The sequence below is a fragment of the Prosopis cineraria genome, unplaced genomic scaffold (assembly GCF_029017545.1).
Source record: "Prosopis cineraria cultivar Desert tree isolate PC_DT_omini unplaced genomic scaffold, ASM2901754v1 PC10, whole genome shotgun sequence".
NCBI classification, from domain to species: Eukaryota; Viridiplantae; Streptophyta; class Magnoliopsida; order Fabales; family Fabaceae; genus Prosopis; species Prosopis cineraria.
Window position 1 is genome coordinate 26302744 of NW_026555341.1, and position 19425 is coordinate 26322168.

Genomic DNA, 19425 nt, shown 5'->3' on the forward strand with positions numbered 1-19425 from the left:
CTACATTATGGGGTTCTATCAAGTTGGTCCTTTAATTTTAATTTCTATCATTTCAGTACTTAATGTTTTATAAAATTATCTAACTAATCCTTTATCTTATAAGAAAAATTAACACCACTGATGTAGCTAATAGAAAAATGATATGGCAACTATGTAGATTAACATGAGAAGCAAATGAATTGACTAGGATAATAAAAAACATTTTTTATGATAATAAAAAAATTAGGTCATAGAAAAAACATTAAATGTGCATCTCCTTCTTATCTTCACCGTCATTGCTCTTCGTCGGTGACTGATCTGCTCCAGCCTCTATCCGTCTTCATGGTCTCATTTTGGGTAATTGATTCTCGCTGTCATTACTCTTTACTAGTGATTCTCTTGATATAGCCTCCATCTATCTTCACATGCTCGTTTTGGGTAAGTGACCCTTGCCGTCATCATTCTTCACTGGTGACTTGTCTTCTCCATACAATATTTAGCTTCAACCTTGAATTTGATTCTTCCCCACTATTTCGCTCTTCACTGTATTGTTTAATTTGATTCTTGAAGCAGAGACTTAGAGAGCAATTAGAACCACAGACGGGCTATAATAATACTGGTATTCCTGGTCTTTATGTTTTTATATTGGCTATAATAATTTACAAACTAATTGATATTCTTTGTAATGTATAGTATATGTAAATAAATCAAAAATGAAATTCTCTGTAAGAGCTGCCCTCTATAGTGGGTTGAATTGGTTTTTTCTTCTCATTCTAATCTCTATTGAACTACTCACTGCATATTTGAGATGAACTCTGATGGTGCCTTATCCATTTTTTTTATAGAATGTTAGTGTAGGAAATGCTCTTATTGATATGTATATAAAAAATGTGCGTGTTAAAGATGGGAGGAGGGTGTTAAGAGATGCTGAAGCTATTTTTTATAGTATGGAGAGCAAGGATCACTATCAATATGGAGTCCCTTTGTCTGAGCAATTATGCTCTCTTGTATTCTGTGAGTTTTCATATATTTTCTCTGTGCAATGTGTTCTATTTTTTATCAAAAGTGATTAGTGATAATTGCAGAGATCATGGACTTATAATTTCTTTGACTTGCTTGATGAACCAATCCTTGAGGCTGCTACCATGGAGAGGAACAAAAGAAGATTATTCAAGATTGGAAGAGAAGGATGAACTTGATGAATTGTACCATTATTGCTGGAGTAGGATGTAGGATGTAATTTATGATTTAAAAATGTTGTAGGATATAGGCTTGTCGCTCTTTCCTATTGCTACTGATGTTGTTATTTAGTAAATTAAGCTTGTAACTCTAATGGTAGTGTAAGGTTGTTACCATGTTTTGGTATTTAAGTTGTTGTACTAGCTTCGTAACTGATGTAAAATGCCCATTTGGATATGAAACTGATGTAAATGCCAATTTGGCTTATTACAATGTTAAGAATTGGATGTTTGAATGAAAATTGCATTATCCTAGCCCTCTTTGCCTACTATTTTTTATTCTCTTGATTTTCAAAAATGAGCCAACTTAATCTGACATGTCTTACCTTTCACAATTTAGCATGGCTATATGGTAAAAGTGCCTCCTTCATTAAGATTAAAATCCCACATTGGTCATCCACATGACTTTAAAACATGGATCCTAAATTACAAGTGATAAAAGCAAAGGATGTGTGAGGAGGAAAAGCAATATGCGTATTATATTCAATAATTCTTTTTACAAGTGATATAAGATTCTTTTTTTGACAAGTGGCAACAAGGAGAATTATTCATTCAAACCTGCAGAAAAAAAAACCCAAAAAACAGAACAATCAATAATAGCAAGGAAAAAAATAAAATCGCAGCAAGCCAACAACAACAATTAGCAGCAACAAGGGAAACAAACTAGGAACAGCCAAAAGAAAAGAAAACTAAAAGAAAAAAAAGAAGTAAAACAGAATATATGAACCTCTTGAAAAAAAAACCAGCATTATATTATAAGGCTTAAAGGTAAAATAAAATGTTGATAGACTAGTCAAATCTTCGCATGAATTGAAACAGAACGTATGAACCTTTTGATCCTAAGGCTTGAATTAAAATGCTGATTGCTTCAATTGGATAGAATATTTTAATAGGGTGACTCAAACAAAGAACTGAAAATCTACATGGCCAACGATGACAACCACACAATAACATTAACTTTCAACATTGTATATTCAAATACCAAATATAAGATCCATAGAGCACTAAGGTTTGGGATCACCAAAAAAAAAAATCCAACAATATCAAATGCCAAAAAGTGAGATCCCTACACCATAAAGTCTGGGATCACCAAAAAAAATTCCAAAAACATAAAAAACTAAAAAGCAAGATTCCTATTGAAAACACACAAAAGTGCTAAGGAATCATCTATTGATCCATTGGAGTTGAAGATGATGGTGGTTGGCTACAAGTCCCTTTTGTTGTTGCTCTTTTGTGGGGCTGACTGAATTGATGATGATGATGGTTGAGTGAAACTTCTCTTTTGTGGGAGCTTTTGTTGTCTTTGGTTGGAATTGTGTGGGATTGAATGAGTTGGAGATATTGCTGGTTGGCTGGAACTTTTTTTGTTGTGCCCTGAGGCACCACATGCACCACATCGTACTGCACAACTTCTTTTGTTATGTCCAGAGGCACCACAAGAAGTACATTTTACACTAGCACCTGTCTTGGAAAGCTTGGTTCATTGAGGAGACTCTTGTAACGACACTTTTCGCTTTTTTTTGGGTCTTCCAACTCTCTTTTGTATTATGGGTGGTTCTATTGTTTCCCTTTCTTCGTTTATCTCCCAAGCATTTTCACCATTACAAAGATAGACGATGGGATTATAGTAAGTGGCATAACATTCAACCGTCAAATACTTATCAACATACTTATTTGGATCATCTCTCATTGCATAAATACAAGAAATTGCATGCCTACAAATATAAGCATAAATAGTAAAAAATTATATGAGCATTAATGAATATAAGCTTAAAGTCAACAACACCACCAATAGCAAATAGTGTCCCCTCCCCGATCCCCTTATCAAATATGCCTCATCTAATACGGACTCCATCCTACATGCCAGAGTCTCTGATCTTTGTGATAATAATGGTTCTTGGAAAGTAAGCCAACTGCGCAGATATCTACATCTAAAAATCTTGAAACTTATCACTATTGTGTAGCCTCCTAATTTGAATGCAGATGATGATGTTATATGTTGGAGACCTTCAAACAATGGCAACTTCTCTATTAAATCTACTTACAAGGCCATAGAATCTCACTGTGATACTACTAGCCTTGAAGTTTGGTCTAAAATTTGGAAGTGGCCAACTTATGAGAAGATCAAGTCCTTTCTCTAGAAGGCAACTTGGGATCGACTTCAACCTAAAATCACATGTTTTAATGGGAATATTCCTTCTCTCAAAACTTGTCCTTTTAGTTGTAATTCTTTAGATTCCACCACTCATATCTTGAGAGATTGTAAAAGATTTAAAGAGGTTTGGTTAAAACTAGTTAAAAAACTGAACTTAATACTTTCTTCTCTCCATCTTTACAGGAATGGATTCTCTGGAATGCAAAAAGAGAAGCGGGAAATGCAAGATCACGCAGTATCCCTTGGCAAAAGCTCTTCACTCACGTGTGTTGGAATATTGGAAATAGAGGTGCAGAATCATTTACTCAGAAGATGATACCCATGAGAGAGACATTGCCTTCACCAGCATACAAGATATCCTCAACGACCAATACCTCTAATCTAGAATCAATTTTTTGACTTAACAAGGTGATAGAACTAAGGCCAAATGGTTCCCCCTGAAAAAGATTGGGTAAGACTTGATATAGATGGCTCTGTCAACAATCATGGGGTTGCTTCTTGTGGTGGTCTCATTTGAGATAACCACGGCAATTGGATCAAAAGTTTCTCTAAATTTCTTGGTTACCATCCCAGCACGGCGGCCGAACTTATGGGCATTCTTGAAGGACTTACTATTTGCTGGGCTGAGAAGTTTAATAGAGTCAATGTCTTCTCGGACTCAACTGAAGTAATTACACTCATACGCAATGAGTTTTCTAATACTCATCTATTTGCCGCAACTATTAACAAAATCAGAGACCTTCTTATGCACGATTGGACTGTCACTTTTGATCACATTTTCAGAGAGGCCAACAAATGCGCAGACTGGATGACTTATCAAGCCTCTCCCAACAACTCAAATGTTCAAATTTTTAATAGTCCTCCTACTGGCTGTAGTCACATTTTGTACGCTGATATGACTTAATTTGTCTTTCTGCACGATTTTTCCGTGGCCTTTTACTCAAAAAAAAAAAAAAACAACACCACAAATAGAACTTATGTAAATCACATACCTACAAGGTAAACCAGTCAAATCCCACCATCTACAAGTACAAGTTCTTTGATTAAGATTGACAGCAAACTTGTGCTGATACAATGAAACTTCATACTCAAAATTTCCAGCCCATTTAGCCACCCACTTCCTAGATTCCTCAACTTCTTTGTCCAAACGTTTTTGAGGTCTAGGACATATTGTAAGTCCTTTTCCTAACATGTTTTGAGCCTTCATTCTGTTTTGTGCAAATCTCTCCATCATGTAGCTTCTAATCCAATCAAACAATCCAATTATGGGTTTTTCACGAGCCTCAAGCAATCACCCATTAAAAGATTCAGATATATTGTTTAAGATCATGTCACACTTAGGGTAATCTTGAAAATGAGATTTAGTCCAACATGAAGGTGGGAAGCTCATCAAATGATCATGAGCTTCCTTACACACTCTTTTCAACTCAATCATCTTTTTTTTTTCCATAATGTAGTATAAGTGGCTTTTGCAGCTGCAAGAACATGGTCTCTAATGACTGCCCCACCACCGTACCTACTTTTAATATTTGCATATAGATGTCTAACACATATGCGATGCTCAGTACCCCTGGCAAGTTCATCAATAGCAGGAATCAATCCCTATAATTTGAAAGCAACAAGTAAGTAAAGAATATCATTAATGGTAAAAGTATTAAATTAAAAGGTAAATATGACACACCTTTTGTTGATCTGATATTCGGTTCCAATATCATCAAGAATGTGTTGTATAAACCACTTCCATGAATCTTTGTTTTCTCCCTCTACAATAGCAACAGCGAGTGGAAAGTACTGATCATTTGGGTCTCTTCCAACAGAAACTAAAAGAATACCTCCATAAGGCCCTTTTAAAAAGCACCCATCTAACCCTATAATTGGTCTACATGCTCCTTTGAATCCACTTTTTATAGGGGCTAAGCAAAGATACAATCTTTTAAACAAAAGTGGTCCATTAATCTCCAATCTCTCGGTCAATAATTGGAAAGTAGTTCCTGGATTTTTATTCCTCACTTCATCCATAAAATCCCATAATTGTACATATTGGGCTCTATAATCTCCATCAATTATTGCTCTTACCTTCTTTCTTGCTTGTTGAGCCTTAGGCACAGTCACATCACACATGTAACCCTCCCTCATCAGCGAAATAATATCAGACAACTTCATATTCTTATTTATTTTCATCGAAGTTGTAATTTTTTTTGCTATCCATGAAGATGTAGCCATCCTTGAATTAAAGGTGACACCACATGTGTGTTTAGGATTATATGTCTTCAACCTAAATGTTAAAGAACCGGTCACCTTATTTACAAGTATCTTCCACTCACACCCCTTCTTGCAATGCACCCTACACCGTGTTCCATCATTCTTGATAAACCTTGCATTATAACCATTCAATAAAACATACTCCCTTATTGCTTCCTTAAATTAGTGAAGTGAAGTAAATTCCATTCCAAGTTTAAATTTGTAATCCTTACACATTTCATTTGGGTTATATTTGATGTAACAAGGTCTAATATGACCATCATCACTATATGGACTTTCACAAGAGTACAGCTCATCAGTTTCATGACCAGAATCAACATTCTCAATCACTGGGGGAAGTATGTTTCCTAATGGAGTTTCTTGATTATGAATAGTGTCAAACTCCTCTTCAATATCGATATCACCTTCATCCTCAACATATTCATTGAGGTACTCATCACATATATTGTCATCACTATTATGGATTTTTGATTCAATTTCACTTCCAGATTCTGTATCTGATTTAAAAATATTGCATTAAAAAACTATAATCAAATCCTATACTATCATAACACTTAAAAAAATGCAAATTACATATACTTACTAGAATAGCTATTCTCATCCATTATAATATAACTATATTTGAACTCTGAACCTGATAATTATGTCACAATATTTAGTCAAATTGCAAGAATATATATAAATGTTGAGAATAACAAGAAAAGATATTGAGGAAAGAAATATACACTTTGGAGTAGAGAAAGTATCATACCTCTTTTAATTTGCCTTCCACAGTCGTCTCAAAAAGCACTCTTCAGACTCGCCTTCCACAGTCAATCCCCTTAGAATCTGTAGCCTTAGTTTTTCATCACTGTTGCATGCGTCAATCTCATCTTAGTTTGCATCTTCAATGGTGCCGTCAATCGCAAGTCTTCCCTCTCTATTGCGTTGTCCACGAGCCTCTCCCTCACGGCTGAAGCATCCTCATATGCCCTAATAAAAAAATTATAATAGTAAATTATGAATTATAAAATACTAAAATAAATATTTTGCTAAAAAATACTAAAATAAATATAAAGTTGAGGGATGAAATTGATAGAATCCCAAAATATAAAGAACTAAAAGTTTCTTTATCCCTAATAATTATCATCGATTGTCATTTGAATATTTGAAAGGTATTATATTGTCATTCTTCCTTATTTAAATTCAACATTTTTTTAATCTGGTATAATATTGAACGGTGAGTTTACTGTGTTTTAATTGAAGTGACCAAAATTAAAAATTGAAATAAAAAGTACGTCACAATGACAGGAGAAGCATATAAAAAATATGGTGGGTTAATAATTTTACCAACAAAATTAATAGTTATATAAATTAAATATTAAAATATTTAATTATATTACCGATGATAATATTAACATTGCAGACAAATAAAATTTAAGAGATTAGAAGCCAAAAAAAAGTACTTGTAACAAAAAAATATTAAAAATATAGAGATTAATTATTGTATTTTCCAGGAAAAATATTTCTAAACAATTTTGTGAATAACTAATAGGTAAATTTTTTGCTAAAGATTATTTAATTACTAGTAATTAATTAAACAGCAAGAACTTGTGAAAATTTTATAGAAGGATCACTGAGATAACTTATTTACAAATAAAGTCCAAAACAATATGAAATGTTATTGAAAGATTTTGGGTCTAAATTAAAATTAAATTATAAATAAAAATAATTTAAATATTATTCTCTAATTAAATTGAATAATATATATAATGGATTTAACAAATAATGATATTGAATTAACAAACAATATTTCATGTCTAACAAGTCAGCATTACTTAACAAATGACTTAAGTAATGTATTTATTATAAGTTAGATGTTCAACAAATTACATAATAAAATTAATAAGTAATGATAAGAAATTAAAAAATAATATTACTCGCCTAACAAGTAATTTAATTGACAAGACAAGTAACTAAGACAAGTAATGTAAAATAATTGATAAATAAAGTTATGGAATGAACAAATCTTGTAAAGCTACTCATAAAATGGTTCTTTCTGAAATCAATATTAATTTATTTTTACTTCAATCCTGTGAGTTCGAGAATTGTTTGGGCCTGATTTATAAATACATTATATTAGTGGTCTTTTAATGAAATTGTCCCAATTTCTTTGTCATCCTCCCGGCGGATCCCCAGTCGCCACGTCCACATCAAAGACTCGTTGCATGTCAGCACCGACACTACAATATATATATATATATATACACCCAACAGCCCAACGCATTTCACATAGATGGATGGAAAAAAATATGGATCCATATCAAATTTTTTTTTTTTTGATATAACTCACATTTTGTGCATGTTGTATTTCTACCAGCCTATTGTGCGTTGGTAAGTTAGCCCAATAAAAAAATTTTCATATACGTTTTTTTAATTTTAAAAATTATAAATTTATCACAGTGTTAGAACTTATCAATAATTATTAGCATCACACAATTAAATATAAAAATATAATTTACATATAGAAGTTTAAAAAGTAAAATTAAATTTGATCTTAATTTAAGTAAAGGTTAGCAAGGTAACCTTTTTTTTTTTTACTAGCTGAGAAATTCTAAATTCATTAAAGTACAATGTAATAACAAAGACAATAAAAAAAATAAAGTTATAATTTGTCCACAGCTTGATAATCTAGCAACTTATAATTCAAAAGCTGTTAAAGAGGATTTGAAGGTTGATATATGGATCATTCTAAATTACTCTAAAAATGATTCATGTATCACTCAGGATAGTACTACTTCAAACAGCAGCACAACAATAGAGTTTGAATCTCATGTAACCTTGTAAAAAAAGAGAGAATTACATTGAAATCTCACACAAGAAAATTAACTACTGTAAAGTCTATTGATAGTTGAACTAAATTGCATTAACAACGCAACCAATTATTAAAGTAGTTTAGTTCAGTTTGTCAATAAACTTTGTAGTAATTAATTTTTCTGTGTTGGATCTGGTTGTAATTCTCCAAAAAAAAAAAAGGATGGCTATATTGCTTGTGCCTAGTTGAAAATATTTTACTCAAATTTAATTGTAAAAAAGTCTTTGGTTGGATATATGTTACACTAATGCACTTGACTGGCCATGAATTTATAGATATCTCAACTAGTTAAATGTGACAGGTAATAACAACAGTAGGTAATAAGTATGTAATTTGAATTATTTTAATAATTTGAAAAATGGTGAGGGCTTGACAATTGAGAGAATAATCCTATAATTTGTATGTTTTTTTTTTCAAAAATAAGTGAGTCAACCCATGAGTCAAAACTGCCTTGTATATAATGAATCCATTTTTTTTAGTGGGTTGGCAAGTTGAGCCATTACCAGCTCTAAATCTTACATTATACTTCCTCCTCTTTTTATAAGTAAAGTTTAATTACTATTAGAGTAAAAAAAAATTACATAAAATGTAAAAAAGAAAAGACTTGTCAAGTAGTATTTCTTGTGCCAAAACAAATAAAATTGTAAAAGGTAATATTAATGAGGTTAGATCTAATGGAAGGAGCTAATTCCTTATAATATAATGAACTAAATTTAAATCTCCACTAAAAAAGTTGTTCATATTTAATATATCGAATATAATTATCGCTAATAGAAAGATTCATGTGGATTATAAAAAAAAAACAAACACAAATAAACTCTTAGAAAAGATGACCCATTATGGAATGTAAGAGGAATTTATATTAGGCCTTACAAGTTACAAAGCATACTCAATAAAATAAAAACTAATATGAACAAAGATAAAGTGAGTAGTTTTAAGGGTTGTTTTTAGGATTCAATGACAAATATGTTTTGAAACTTTTTTGACAGGTGCACCCGGTATTTAAACTTTTTATCAAAGTATTATCACCTTCTCTACCTTTTAAAAAGAGTATAATGTCACCCTACCGTTAACTAATACTAACATTGACCATTAAATGTTATTTTAAATAACAAATAATTGATACGTCAAGTTGAAATGGACTTCTTTTTTCAAAACATAGAAGAGTTCTTATAACTTAAAATTGGAACAAACTATATTATGCAAACATCAATTGTATAGTGATTAAAAATTGTTATACATTTACTTGAGAAATATGTGATGTCAGAATATATAACAATTAAAAATTATTATATATAGTCTTTTTTCATAGTAGTATTAGGCTTGTCGCATTTATGTTTATTGTGTTATTGAATTCCGTGTTGCTAAATCCCAATTAAGGGTAAAATGCAACCTTACAACATAGGAACTCGAAGAACACAATGGAGCAAAGGCCAGGACACGATGGAGTACGAGCATGAAGGTTGCTAGACAATTAGGAGGAGAGAAAAATTAACATAAACAAAAAAGAGGGAGGATAATTGAGGACATGAACATTGAAGTGATTGAATACCATTCAAACACAAATAGAATTAATTAATGAAGAGTGGGAGAAGCAAGAGCTTCGTGCCATGGGTCTTCACCATCAAACTATGGAGGGGCCAAGAGCAGAGATTGAGAATGACGAAGAGTACGTGCTTGAAAGGTTAGTCATTTGAACTTCAACTTAAATAAGGAGTCACTCATCCAATCCATATGCTAAATAAATTGTGTCAAAAATTGACCTTTATATAATATATATATATATATATATATATTTCCCAACTCAGCCCACTAAAAAGGAAAAACAAAAAGTGAGTAAACCTACTAGTCTAACCGTTATACTTATTTGGTCTAAAAAAACTTATATATTTTTATTTTTATTGTATAACACTTTCAATCATTTTAAACATCTTAAAAAAAATTAATTTTTTTATATCATAAAAAACGAGATCTATTTTTATTTTTATTCTTGCTTTTAAATCATGATACAATTATATTAAATATTTTCATGTTAATTAAAAAATAATAAACTTTAAACAGTGATTTAATTATTATATTATAACGTATACAATTATATTAAATATTTTTATGTTAATTAAAAAACAATAAACTTAAAAAAACTGATTTAATTATTATATTATAACGTATTTTATATTTTAAATTAAAAAATTATTTTTTTAAAAATGTATTATAAATAGGACCTGAATATAACATTGCATTCATCATAGAAAACAAAGACGCGCACACTCGGCATGCACCTATACTTATCAACTCACTCCGGAGGCCCAATCCGCCGTCTTTCTTTTCAAAGCGGCGATTTGGTGCCACAAGGCCAATTGGCTGTTAGCACATTCCACGTGTACAGTTAGTAACACAATCAAGTTATGCAAGTGAGAAAGTATAAAAATAGATATAAGAATACAAGATAAAGTAAATTATATGGGCTGGGGTATAAAAATGGGCTGGGTTGAGCCCACCCATTTATATTTTACCCAACCCAATATGTATGAGTGGATTGGTGGGTTATTTGAGCCTGACCACGAACCCACTTTATTTTTTTTTTTTAAATTACAATCCTAAATTTAATTTATCGGTCAAATAACTTATTTTAAACATGTGTGTCACAAAATTCACAATACTTAATCTTAAATTTTTGAAGTGAGAGACAAATGTGTGGACGTGGCATGAGTGATTTGCTACACATTTGCCTTGCCAGAGCTACCTTAACAAAAAGAGTGCAGAAAGAGTAAGGCCTCATTTGATTTACTGGAGTTAGAGAGAAGGAAAAGAAAATAGAGTGGAAAATGGCATTTTCCCAGTTTGGTTGGGATGTATTTTAATTCTTGAATCCCAAATTTTCCCTATCATATATATATATATATATATATATATATAAAGTAAAGTTTAAAGCTACGATATATTCATTTTTAAATTTTTTATAATTTTATATTTTAGGATATATTCCTTACGATTTTGTGCTTTAAAGTTAAGTTTATGATTATATTAGAGATGATTTATTATTTTTTAATACATACATACATACATACATACATACATACATACATACATACATATATATATATATATATATATATATCATTTTTTAGACTAATATAAAAACTAATTATTAGATATTTGAAATGAAAAATCTGTTCTATCTTGATGATTTTATAAAATTATTCCAGCCAAAACTTATATACATTTTACCTATTTTCTTAACCGTGGTTCATAGATATTAAAAAAATGATATTTAAATATAATAAATTATGAATATATTCTGTATTTCATAATTAGGTTCGAGATGATTTATTATATTTATATGTATATAAAATAAAAAATTTACGTTTGGAATAAGTTTTAAGATTATTTATCATTTTTTATATATAAAGTAAATTAAATTTTGATTATTTTTATAGGTTCAGTTTGAAAAATTATATATATATATATATATATATAAAAAATAAATGAGTGGTCACTCGTTATGTATGTGTATATATATGTATGAAATTTAAATCAAATCATTTAAAAAGGAGTAATCAAATTAGTTTATATTTTCATACAATAATAAAATTAAATATTATTTATATTTTGATAAGTCTAGCTTAGAAAATAAAATGAAAATATATATAGATTTATCTATTTAAAGTTCAAATTATTATTTAATTATGATACAATTTTACAATATCTCCCTTTATCTCCACAGGTTTAAAAATAGAAAGCCTTTATGTTTAAATTATGAATTTTAAGTTAGATTATTTTTTCAGCCCAAAAAAAAAAAAGTTAGATTAGTTTAAATTTCAATATCTAGTGATTAGATTATATTTTCAATTTAACTGTTAAATATATTTCAGAAGGATTTTATTTTCATTTTCTCTTGTAATTAAGTGGTAAAATAAGGAAAATTAACTTTAAGTGCTTAAAATACTACTTTCTAAGGATTAGACATAAGAGAGAACATGGATTGCAAGGACAACCCACTTAGTCACATATTACAGTATACATGCAGAGTTATGTCCAGTTCCACTTCTGATGTGACTTGTTCCTCTAAATAATTGATTTTTCCAATAATTATTGTGTACCTGAATATGCCAAGAATAGGCAGTCCCTTCTGCACCGCCACTCTTCTTTTCATGAGGAGAACCGCAGCAGCACCGTCACTGACTTGGCTTGCATTACCTGAATTTAGAAGATAAAGAGAGACACAACGTAAACGAACCAACAGCTAAAGAATTAGCCAAAGTAATAAAAACTAACAAGAATGGATTTCCTGAGTACCTGCAGTTGTGGATCCATCCTTCTGGAAGGCAGGCTTTAGTTTTGCCAAGTCTGTCAAATTTGTATTTGGCCGGATGCCATCATCAACAGAAACTATAATATTCTCCTCCTCCCCACTTTTTACAAAAACTACAGAAATTTATCACGTGTTAAGAAACCTATTCAAGTGGAACTCCAAATGGATTACGAGTATATCCTTATCTATCGTTTTAGTTTAGCATTATTTAAAGTCCAGAATTTTATTCTTATCCAAGATTCTAAGTTACCCTTTATCCTTATCATAAGAAGTTTATATCGAAGTTAATTTCCATCCTGATTTCATTACAAACAATAAGCAGAGAGGCTATCATATTGTGTGTCAGAGTTCAACCTCAGTGACAGCCTCCTCATCAACATTTTCATGTGTTATATCTAATTTTAGGATTAGAAAGTTCATCTTTGCTGCTGCTACTTGCCTTTGTAGAAACTGGAATGATTTCTTCTTTGAATTTACCAGATGCTGTTGCAGCAGCAGCACGCTTGTGAGACTCAGCCTATTTATTCAAATCAAAAGAGTTCCATTCAGTTTGATAATCTCTTAAACAGCTCTTAGAATATTTAATTTTGTCATACTCACAGCAGCCTCGTCCTGCTGCTGCCTTGTGACACCAAAACGCAGTGCAACATTCTCAGAAGTAATTCCCATAGGAAGAAGACAATCCCGAGCTTGTTCAAAAGTTTCCAACTGTTAAGGACATGAAAAGTAAAGCTGGACAAACCATGTTTATGCCTGTAAAAACAAAATATGGACTTCAAAAGATTAAATCTTAAAGGCACCTTTGGGTTGTTTTTACTAAGCCTAGTAATATTATCTCGAGACATACACTCTAATCCAGCTCCGATTCCTGAATCATAGAATAAGAAGGTTGACACCAATATCTTTTAAACTAACAGATATTCGGAATTCACTCTTACCTATGTCATAAAAACCAGCTTTTATATAAGCAGCAACATCAGCAACTGCCTGAAGTCCCGATGAACATTGCCTATTGACAGTCCTGAGTGGCGTTGTATCTGTTTTAATCATATAAGTGATAAACCATATATTGATGTTGGGGATAAAATAGCACAGCAGTTCTAAGCATTAAGTATCAGTAAATAAACCTGCAAATTAAATTTTCAGTAAAACCAGTCAGGAATTTCACATAAATCATGTTTTCAATCAGTTTTCATAGCTAAGTTCTTATTCGAAAATGATGCATTTGAGGATGGTCATTTCAACTTGATTAAGAAATTTACCAGGGAAGCCAGCATAGAAGGCGGCCATCCTGCACTCAATTGCTCGTTCTGATCCTGGTGCAATTATGGTGCCAACAACTATGTCTCCTACTTCACTTGGGTGCACATTTGTTTTTTCTATTACAGCCTACATGAGAACTCATGATTGAGGTAAATTTTACTAGTCACAATGATTATAAATGGTCCCATAAACCCAATTCTTTGTCAACAATTACACTTCAAAATGTCTCCCTTTATCAAATAACACTTACCCTCAAAGCAGAGGCAAGGAGATCATCTGGAAGGGTATCCTTGAAGCCCCCACGCTTTGCTTTACAGATTGCAGTTCGGTATGCACTGGTTTTTGCAGGAAATAATAAAAGATAATAGGCTTAATTGTTAATACTGTGATTAACAAAATAACAAATCAAGAAATACTCAGTAAGTTGGCATCCACATTCCCGAATTAATCAACTTACGCCACAATCACCACGTCATCTTCAGATGCAGATGTTCGAGCATGAGAAAAATTATCACCAGAACAGATTGATGCCTAAAAAAAAAACAAAAAAGAAAAAATTAGCCATCCCTTTAAAAAGAAAAGGCGAAAGCAAAGTTAAGGCCGATGAAAAAGCGTATCATTTGCAAAAATGCTTGAATTGACTAACTCTACAAGATAGAAACATTCCAAAGATTCGAGACAAAAAAACTACCAATATAATTAACAAAAATTTTATCTCCGACTTTTTAACACATACAAGATAAGCATTCAAAGATCATTAAATTTAGTATGGGAAAGAAATAGGAGTAGAAGTTTGAGAATCATCAAGTAACAACACAAGCAAAAAAGAAAGAACTCATTCCAGCATGAAGCAACTGCAGAAGTGAAAAAATAAAAAGGGAAAAAGGCAGACGGGCCATGAGGAATAGGAATCTCTCAACAAATTAAAAACGAGAAACGAGTAGAATCTCGGGTATTCGTGCACAGTAGAGGAGTGAAGAGACGGACACTTGAAGAAGATGAACTTACACAGAGATGATGGATTGGCGGGAAAAAGATGAAATTGAAGAAGCAGGTCGAAGATGTTCCAGCAGCATTTTCTGCCTACGAATCACTTTTTCCATCTTGCAACTCCTTCCAGTGCCTCTCCGCCCCTCGCCCTTCCTTCGTCACTTATTGGCAAATTGACCATCGTGCTTTAAAAAAAAAATTATTTTTTTAAAATACTACATTTTTTAAAATATTTATCAAGATTTTATAAATTAAAACTTGGTCTTATACACGCCAAGTCTCAAATTTTCTTTTTAGTAAGATTTATACGGAAGTTGGTTTATATCCTCAGAGATGTCAGAATCTTCCCAGCTTTATTTTATCTCTCTCCTTCGCATGCTTCTATTTCTTTGTGTCACAAAAGTAAAAAGAATATGAAGCATTCAGGCCAAAAAAACAAAGCCTTCACATATTCCTATTTCTTTGCGTCAGAAAAGTGAAAATGGTACGGAGCATTCAGGCCCAAAAAACATTGTTGACAATGAAATTCAGTTTCTAACATACCAATTTGATCACATATATTTTTACTCGGCCTTCACAATATCAAGTTATGAGGAGAATTTGTCGAAAAGCGATTTCTACTACACCAGCTTCACTTTATTATTTTTTTTAAATGTTGCTATTGGGATATGACACTATATTACAAGACGTGACACTGTTTTTGTACGAGAATATATGCTTCTCATGATGTATTGTTCATTAATATGTGTATTGTCCCCTTTATATTTTACTATATTTTACAATGCCATGGTTAGGAAGTTTTGAAAATAAATATAAACTGTCTAATCGATACATGAATTTTTTTTTCTTTTCTTTATCTTCCAGCACCTGCATCTTCTTCCCCATTTGTTCCATTTTTTTACAAGTATTGTATCTATCTCTCTTTAGCTCTCAAAATTCTTTCTCATTTAGACATCATATTTAAGAAGGTAAGCATATCTATCATATAATTTAATATTTTGATTATAATAAAAAATATTTATTTTTATGTATGTTTAGAATTTTTTTTATACATGTAAATATTATTCTTATTGGAGCCTTACATTGTTGTCAAAAACGCGATTCACCTTGTCCAAATCTTGGACTTTATGTTTTTAGGTAATATTATCTATTCAACTTGGTTATAAAAAGGCTACCGTTTCTCACTTGTCAAAACTTGCGAGTCAGCCCTTTGAACTTGCTTGAATCACGTTCACGTAATGCTTCTGTATGAGTTGATCAATTGGTCTGATAGCAAGACTTTCAACTATGAGCATGAAAAGCTTAACCCCACCCTTCTCATCAAGGTCCTGACTACCACCCCAGCGAATGCATTTTATTTTAACACAGCCACTGTTAAGTTATATACTATGTAAGAAACTACATTTGTGATATTTACGATATAACAAAATGTCAGTAATGCAAAATTTGTAAGAAAAAAAAAACCAAATATATGACAAGTTGTATGCAACAAATAAATATAAAGTTTTAATATGATGTGAAATGAAAAAAAAAGATAAATTTTTATCAAATGTTATGCATGTTAAGTTTTAATATATGAATCATGCTATTTGTCAAGTTGTATTGTTAATAATTCCAGAAAAATATCATCAATACAATTCATGTAAATAAAAAAAACAATTATAATTATTTATATGAAAAAGGTTGTCATTATTTAGTTACTAATAATGCTTTTAAAGTTTATATACAATCATGATTTGCTAGTCAAACAAATAAAGTCATTATTTATATTTTTTTAAAAATATTGATATTTTAGTTCAGATATACAAGATGGTTTTCTAATTAATTATGAGATATAAGGATACGTTTTAAAATTGTTCAATGATACTATAGTCTTTAATTATTATTAAGGTAGAAACAATTAATAATTATCTTTACTAACAAAAAAAATTTATATACACATAATTTTATACATGGTTAGTAAATCTAGGGAAAAAATAACCAAGACTTTTATATACATATAATTTTCTAGTAAAAAATACATAAATTTTTTACAAATTGCTATGTTTTTATAAGTGACTTTGTTTTAAAACAACTTGAATTGATTAGTTCAAATATACAAGAACTTATCTAATTAATAATGAAATACTCCATCCGTTCAAAAATGTAAGGTACTTTTTGAAGAGTTGGATGTTCAAAAATGTAAGGCATTTTTAGTCTTTCGAGATATAATCATTACCTTTTTTTTTCAAAAGTACCCCTATTGATAATGACTTTATATTTATTGTAAGGTGATTAATAGGGATAAATATAAAAAGATAGGATTAGTTTGAAAGTAAGTAACTATTTTATTGGGGGTGAGATTTGATTAAAAATGTCTTACATTTTTTAACAGCAAGAGTAGTATTTTAAAAAATTATTTTTCAGAAACATTTTAATTGTTTAATGATGATTTAGCCTTTAATCATTATTAAGGTAAAAAAAAATATAAACATAATTTTAGAGGAAAATGAAATAAATTACTAGTATAATTGTATGGGTTAATGAGCAAAATAGACCTTGAGCTCTTGTTCAAAAAGAGTCCTAGACCATGAACTCTTAAAATCTGTAAAATAAATCTTAAACTTTTAAATTCATAGCACATTAAACTCTACCATTATCTTTTTTTAAACACAATTACTGTTCACCGTACTATTCACTGTGGGCCCTAAATTAATTAACGTCACAGACTCTAAACTATTATGCAAGTAGTATCCTGGACCCTCAACTTTAAAGTTGTGAGCAAATTATCCCCATCATTTATGTATAGAACATTAATTATTATGTAGACCAAATTAGCCTTAGCATGGTTTACCTCGGTGAATGCATTATTGACCATAGTGAATGACCCATAATTTTGTTAAATGATTTTTTTGTAGTTTTTTCCGAACGATTAATACCCCATGCTTCCATATACTCTATAATTTCAATTTAGTCTTATTTTGAATAATGTTTATTTATTTAATGGTGAAAACTTGAGATCACATTTGATGGCACTGATCTCACACTCAAACAATCATTCGTTTAAAAGATGGACACCCGAATCCAAAATGGTTCGTTTCTACAACAAAACACACACCAAGATGTCTAACTCACAATACCAAATGCCATTAGCCCCAAAGACACTTTGACCACCTCAAATGGACCACACACAATATAACAATTCATTTATATCACACAATTAAGTAATCACACTTAAAATGACCACTTAACCCCCTATTTGACAATAACACAAAGGGGTAGATTGTATTTAGCACACACACTTCTTGGTCATTTTAGGCACATAATTCACTTCAAATTCATCACTTGTAATTGTAACTTGGCCCAACAAACATGCATAATCCACACATAAACCTTGGACCAAGATACACACACTTATAACAAAAAAAATCATACAAGTGATATCCAAAATAATGTCATGTTCCTAAGTTAGCATTATATATCGACAACATTCATTACAATACCCAAAAAGAAGAAAGAGAAGAGCTATACAACTATGCTCTTCACTCTTCAAACGCCCTTTCCTTTCCCTTGCCCCTACTGGAGCCTTTACCTGTAAAATATAACCACGAGATGAGATAAATATCTCAGTAACTAATATAGTTCATCAAATGTTTATTACCACAAATAACCATGATAAAGTATCAAAACTATAGTAATATTAGATATACTATATTTATGAGATAAGTGCATCTTTTCACAATAATTTCACACAATTTCACACTAGTATAATCATATAACCACCAAACCTCTAATACTCCCCGACATGAAATCATAGGCTCTTCTAGGTCAACCACTTATTGACCCGAGCATACTTTTGGTGGTAGAAACACCCGGCCGAAAGTAATCTAACCTACTTATAGACTATGATTTTTTTCTCTTTACACACTTGTGATAGAGGCATCATTGACTCCTAACCGCACCCTAACAAGTACTAAGGAGTTGCAAGACTGCTCAGATGTCCTATGGTAACAGTCCCATATAATGCTGCACTGGATGTCTCATGGTGCCAGCCTGACCATGTGAATTTTTCACTCACATATCTCCACACACACATATCCCCACATATCTCGAGTGAACTCCCATCCCTTATGATTATGCCTTTTCACACTTATCATTGCATATCCACATTTCCATAACATTTACTTTCATATCATATATATATATATATATATATATATTCATTAGAATCAGTGACTTTTTAAAATCCATTTTAATCCATTTTACAAACCAATGTTCATGCTAAAAATCATTTTTCAATATTAAATCATGCATAAAATCCTTAAATAACAATTTAATCACTTTAAATTTACTTTTACATAGTTATAATAGTTAATAAACACAATAAACTATA

The 19425-nt window shown here is 31.0% G+C and overlaps 1 protein-coding gene across 1 annotated transcript; it reads right to left on the bottom strand.

Moving 5' to 3' along the window:
• Positions 1 to 1567: 1567 nt before the first annotated feature.
• Positions 1568 to 15938, bottom strand: LOC129322516 (3-ketoacyl CoA thiolase 1, peroxisomal-like). Its single transcript, XM_054968824.1, has 13 exons — positions 15921 to 15938; positions 15072 to 15146; positions 14521 to 14594; positions 14314 to 14398; positions 14063 to 14189; positions 13739 to 13837; positions 13601 to 13668; positions 13401 to 13508; positions 13240 to 13317; positions 12785 to 12913; positions 12589 to 12685; positions 6386 to 6606; positions 1568 to 1775 (listed from the first exon to the last, which is right to left on the bottom strand). Exons 1-10 carry the CDS (start codon positions 15936 to 15938, stop codon positions 12905 to 12907), a joined length of 741 nt encoding a protein of 246 aa, XP_054824799.1. The 3' UTR covers positions 1568 to 1775; positions 6386 to 6606; positions 12589 to 12685; positions 12785 to 12904.
• Positions 15939 to 19425: the final 3487 nt, after the last annotated feature.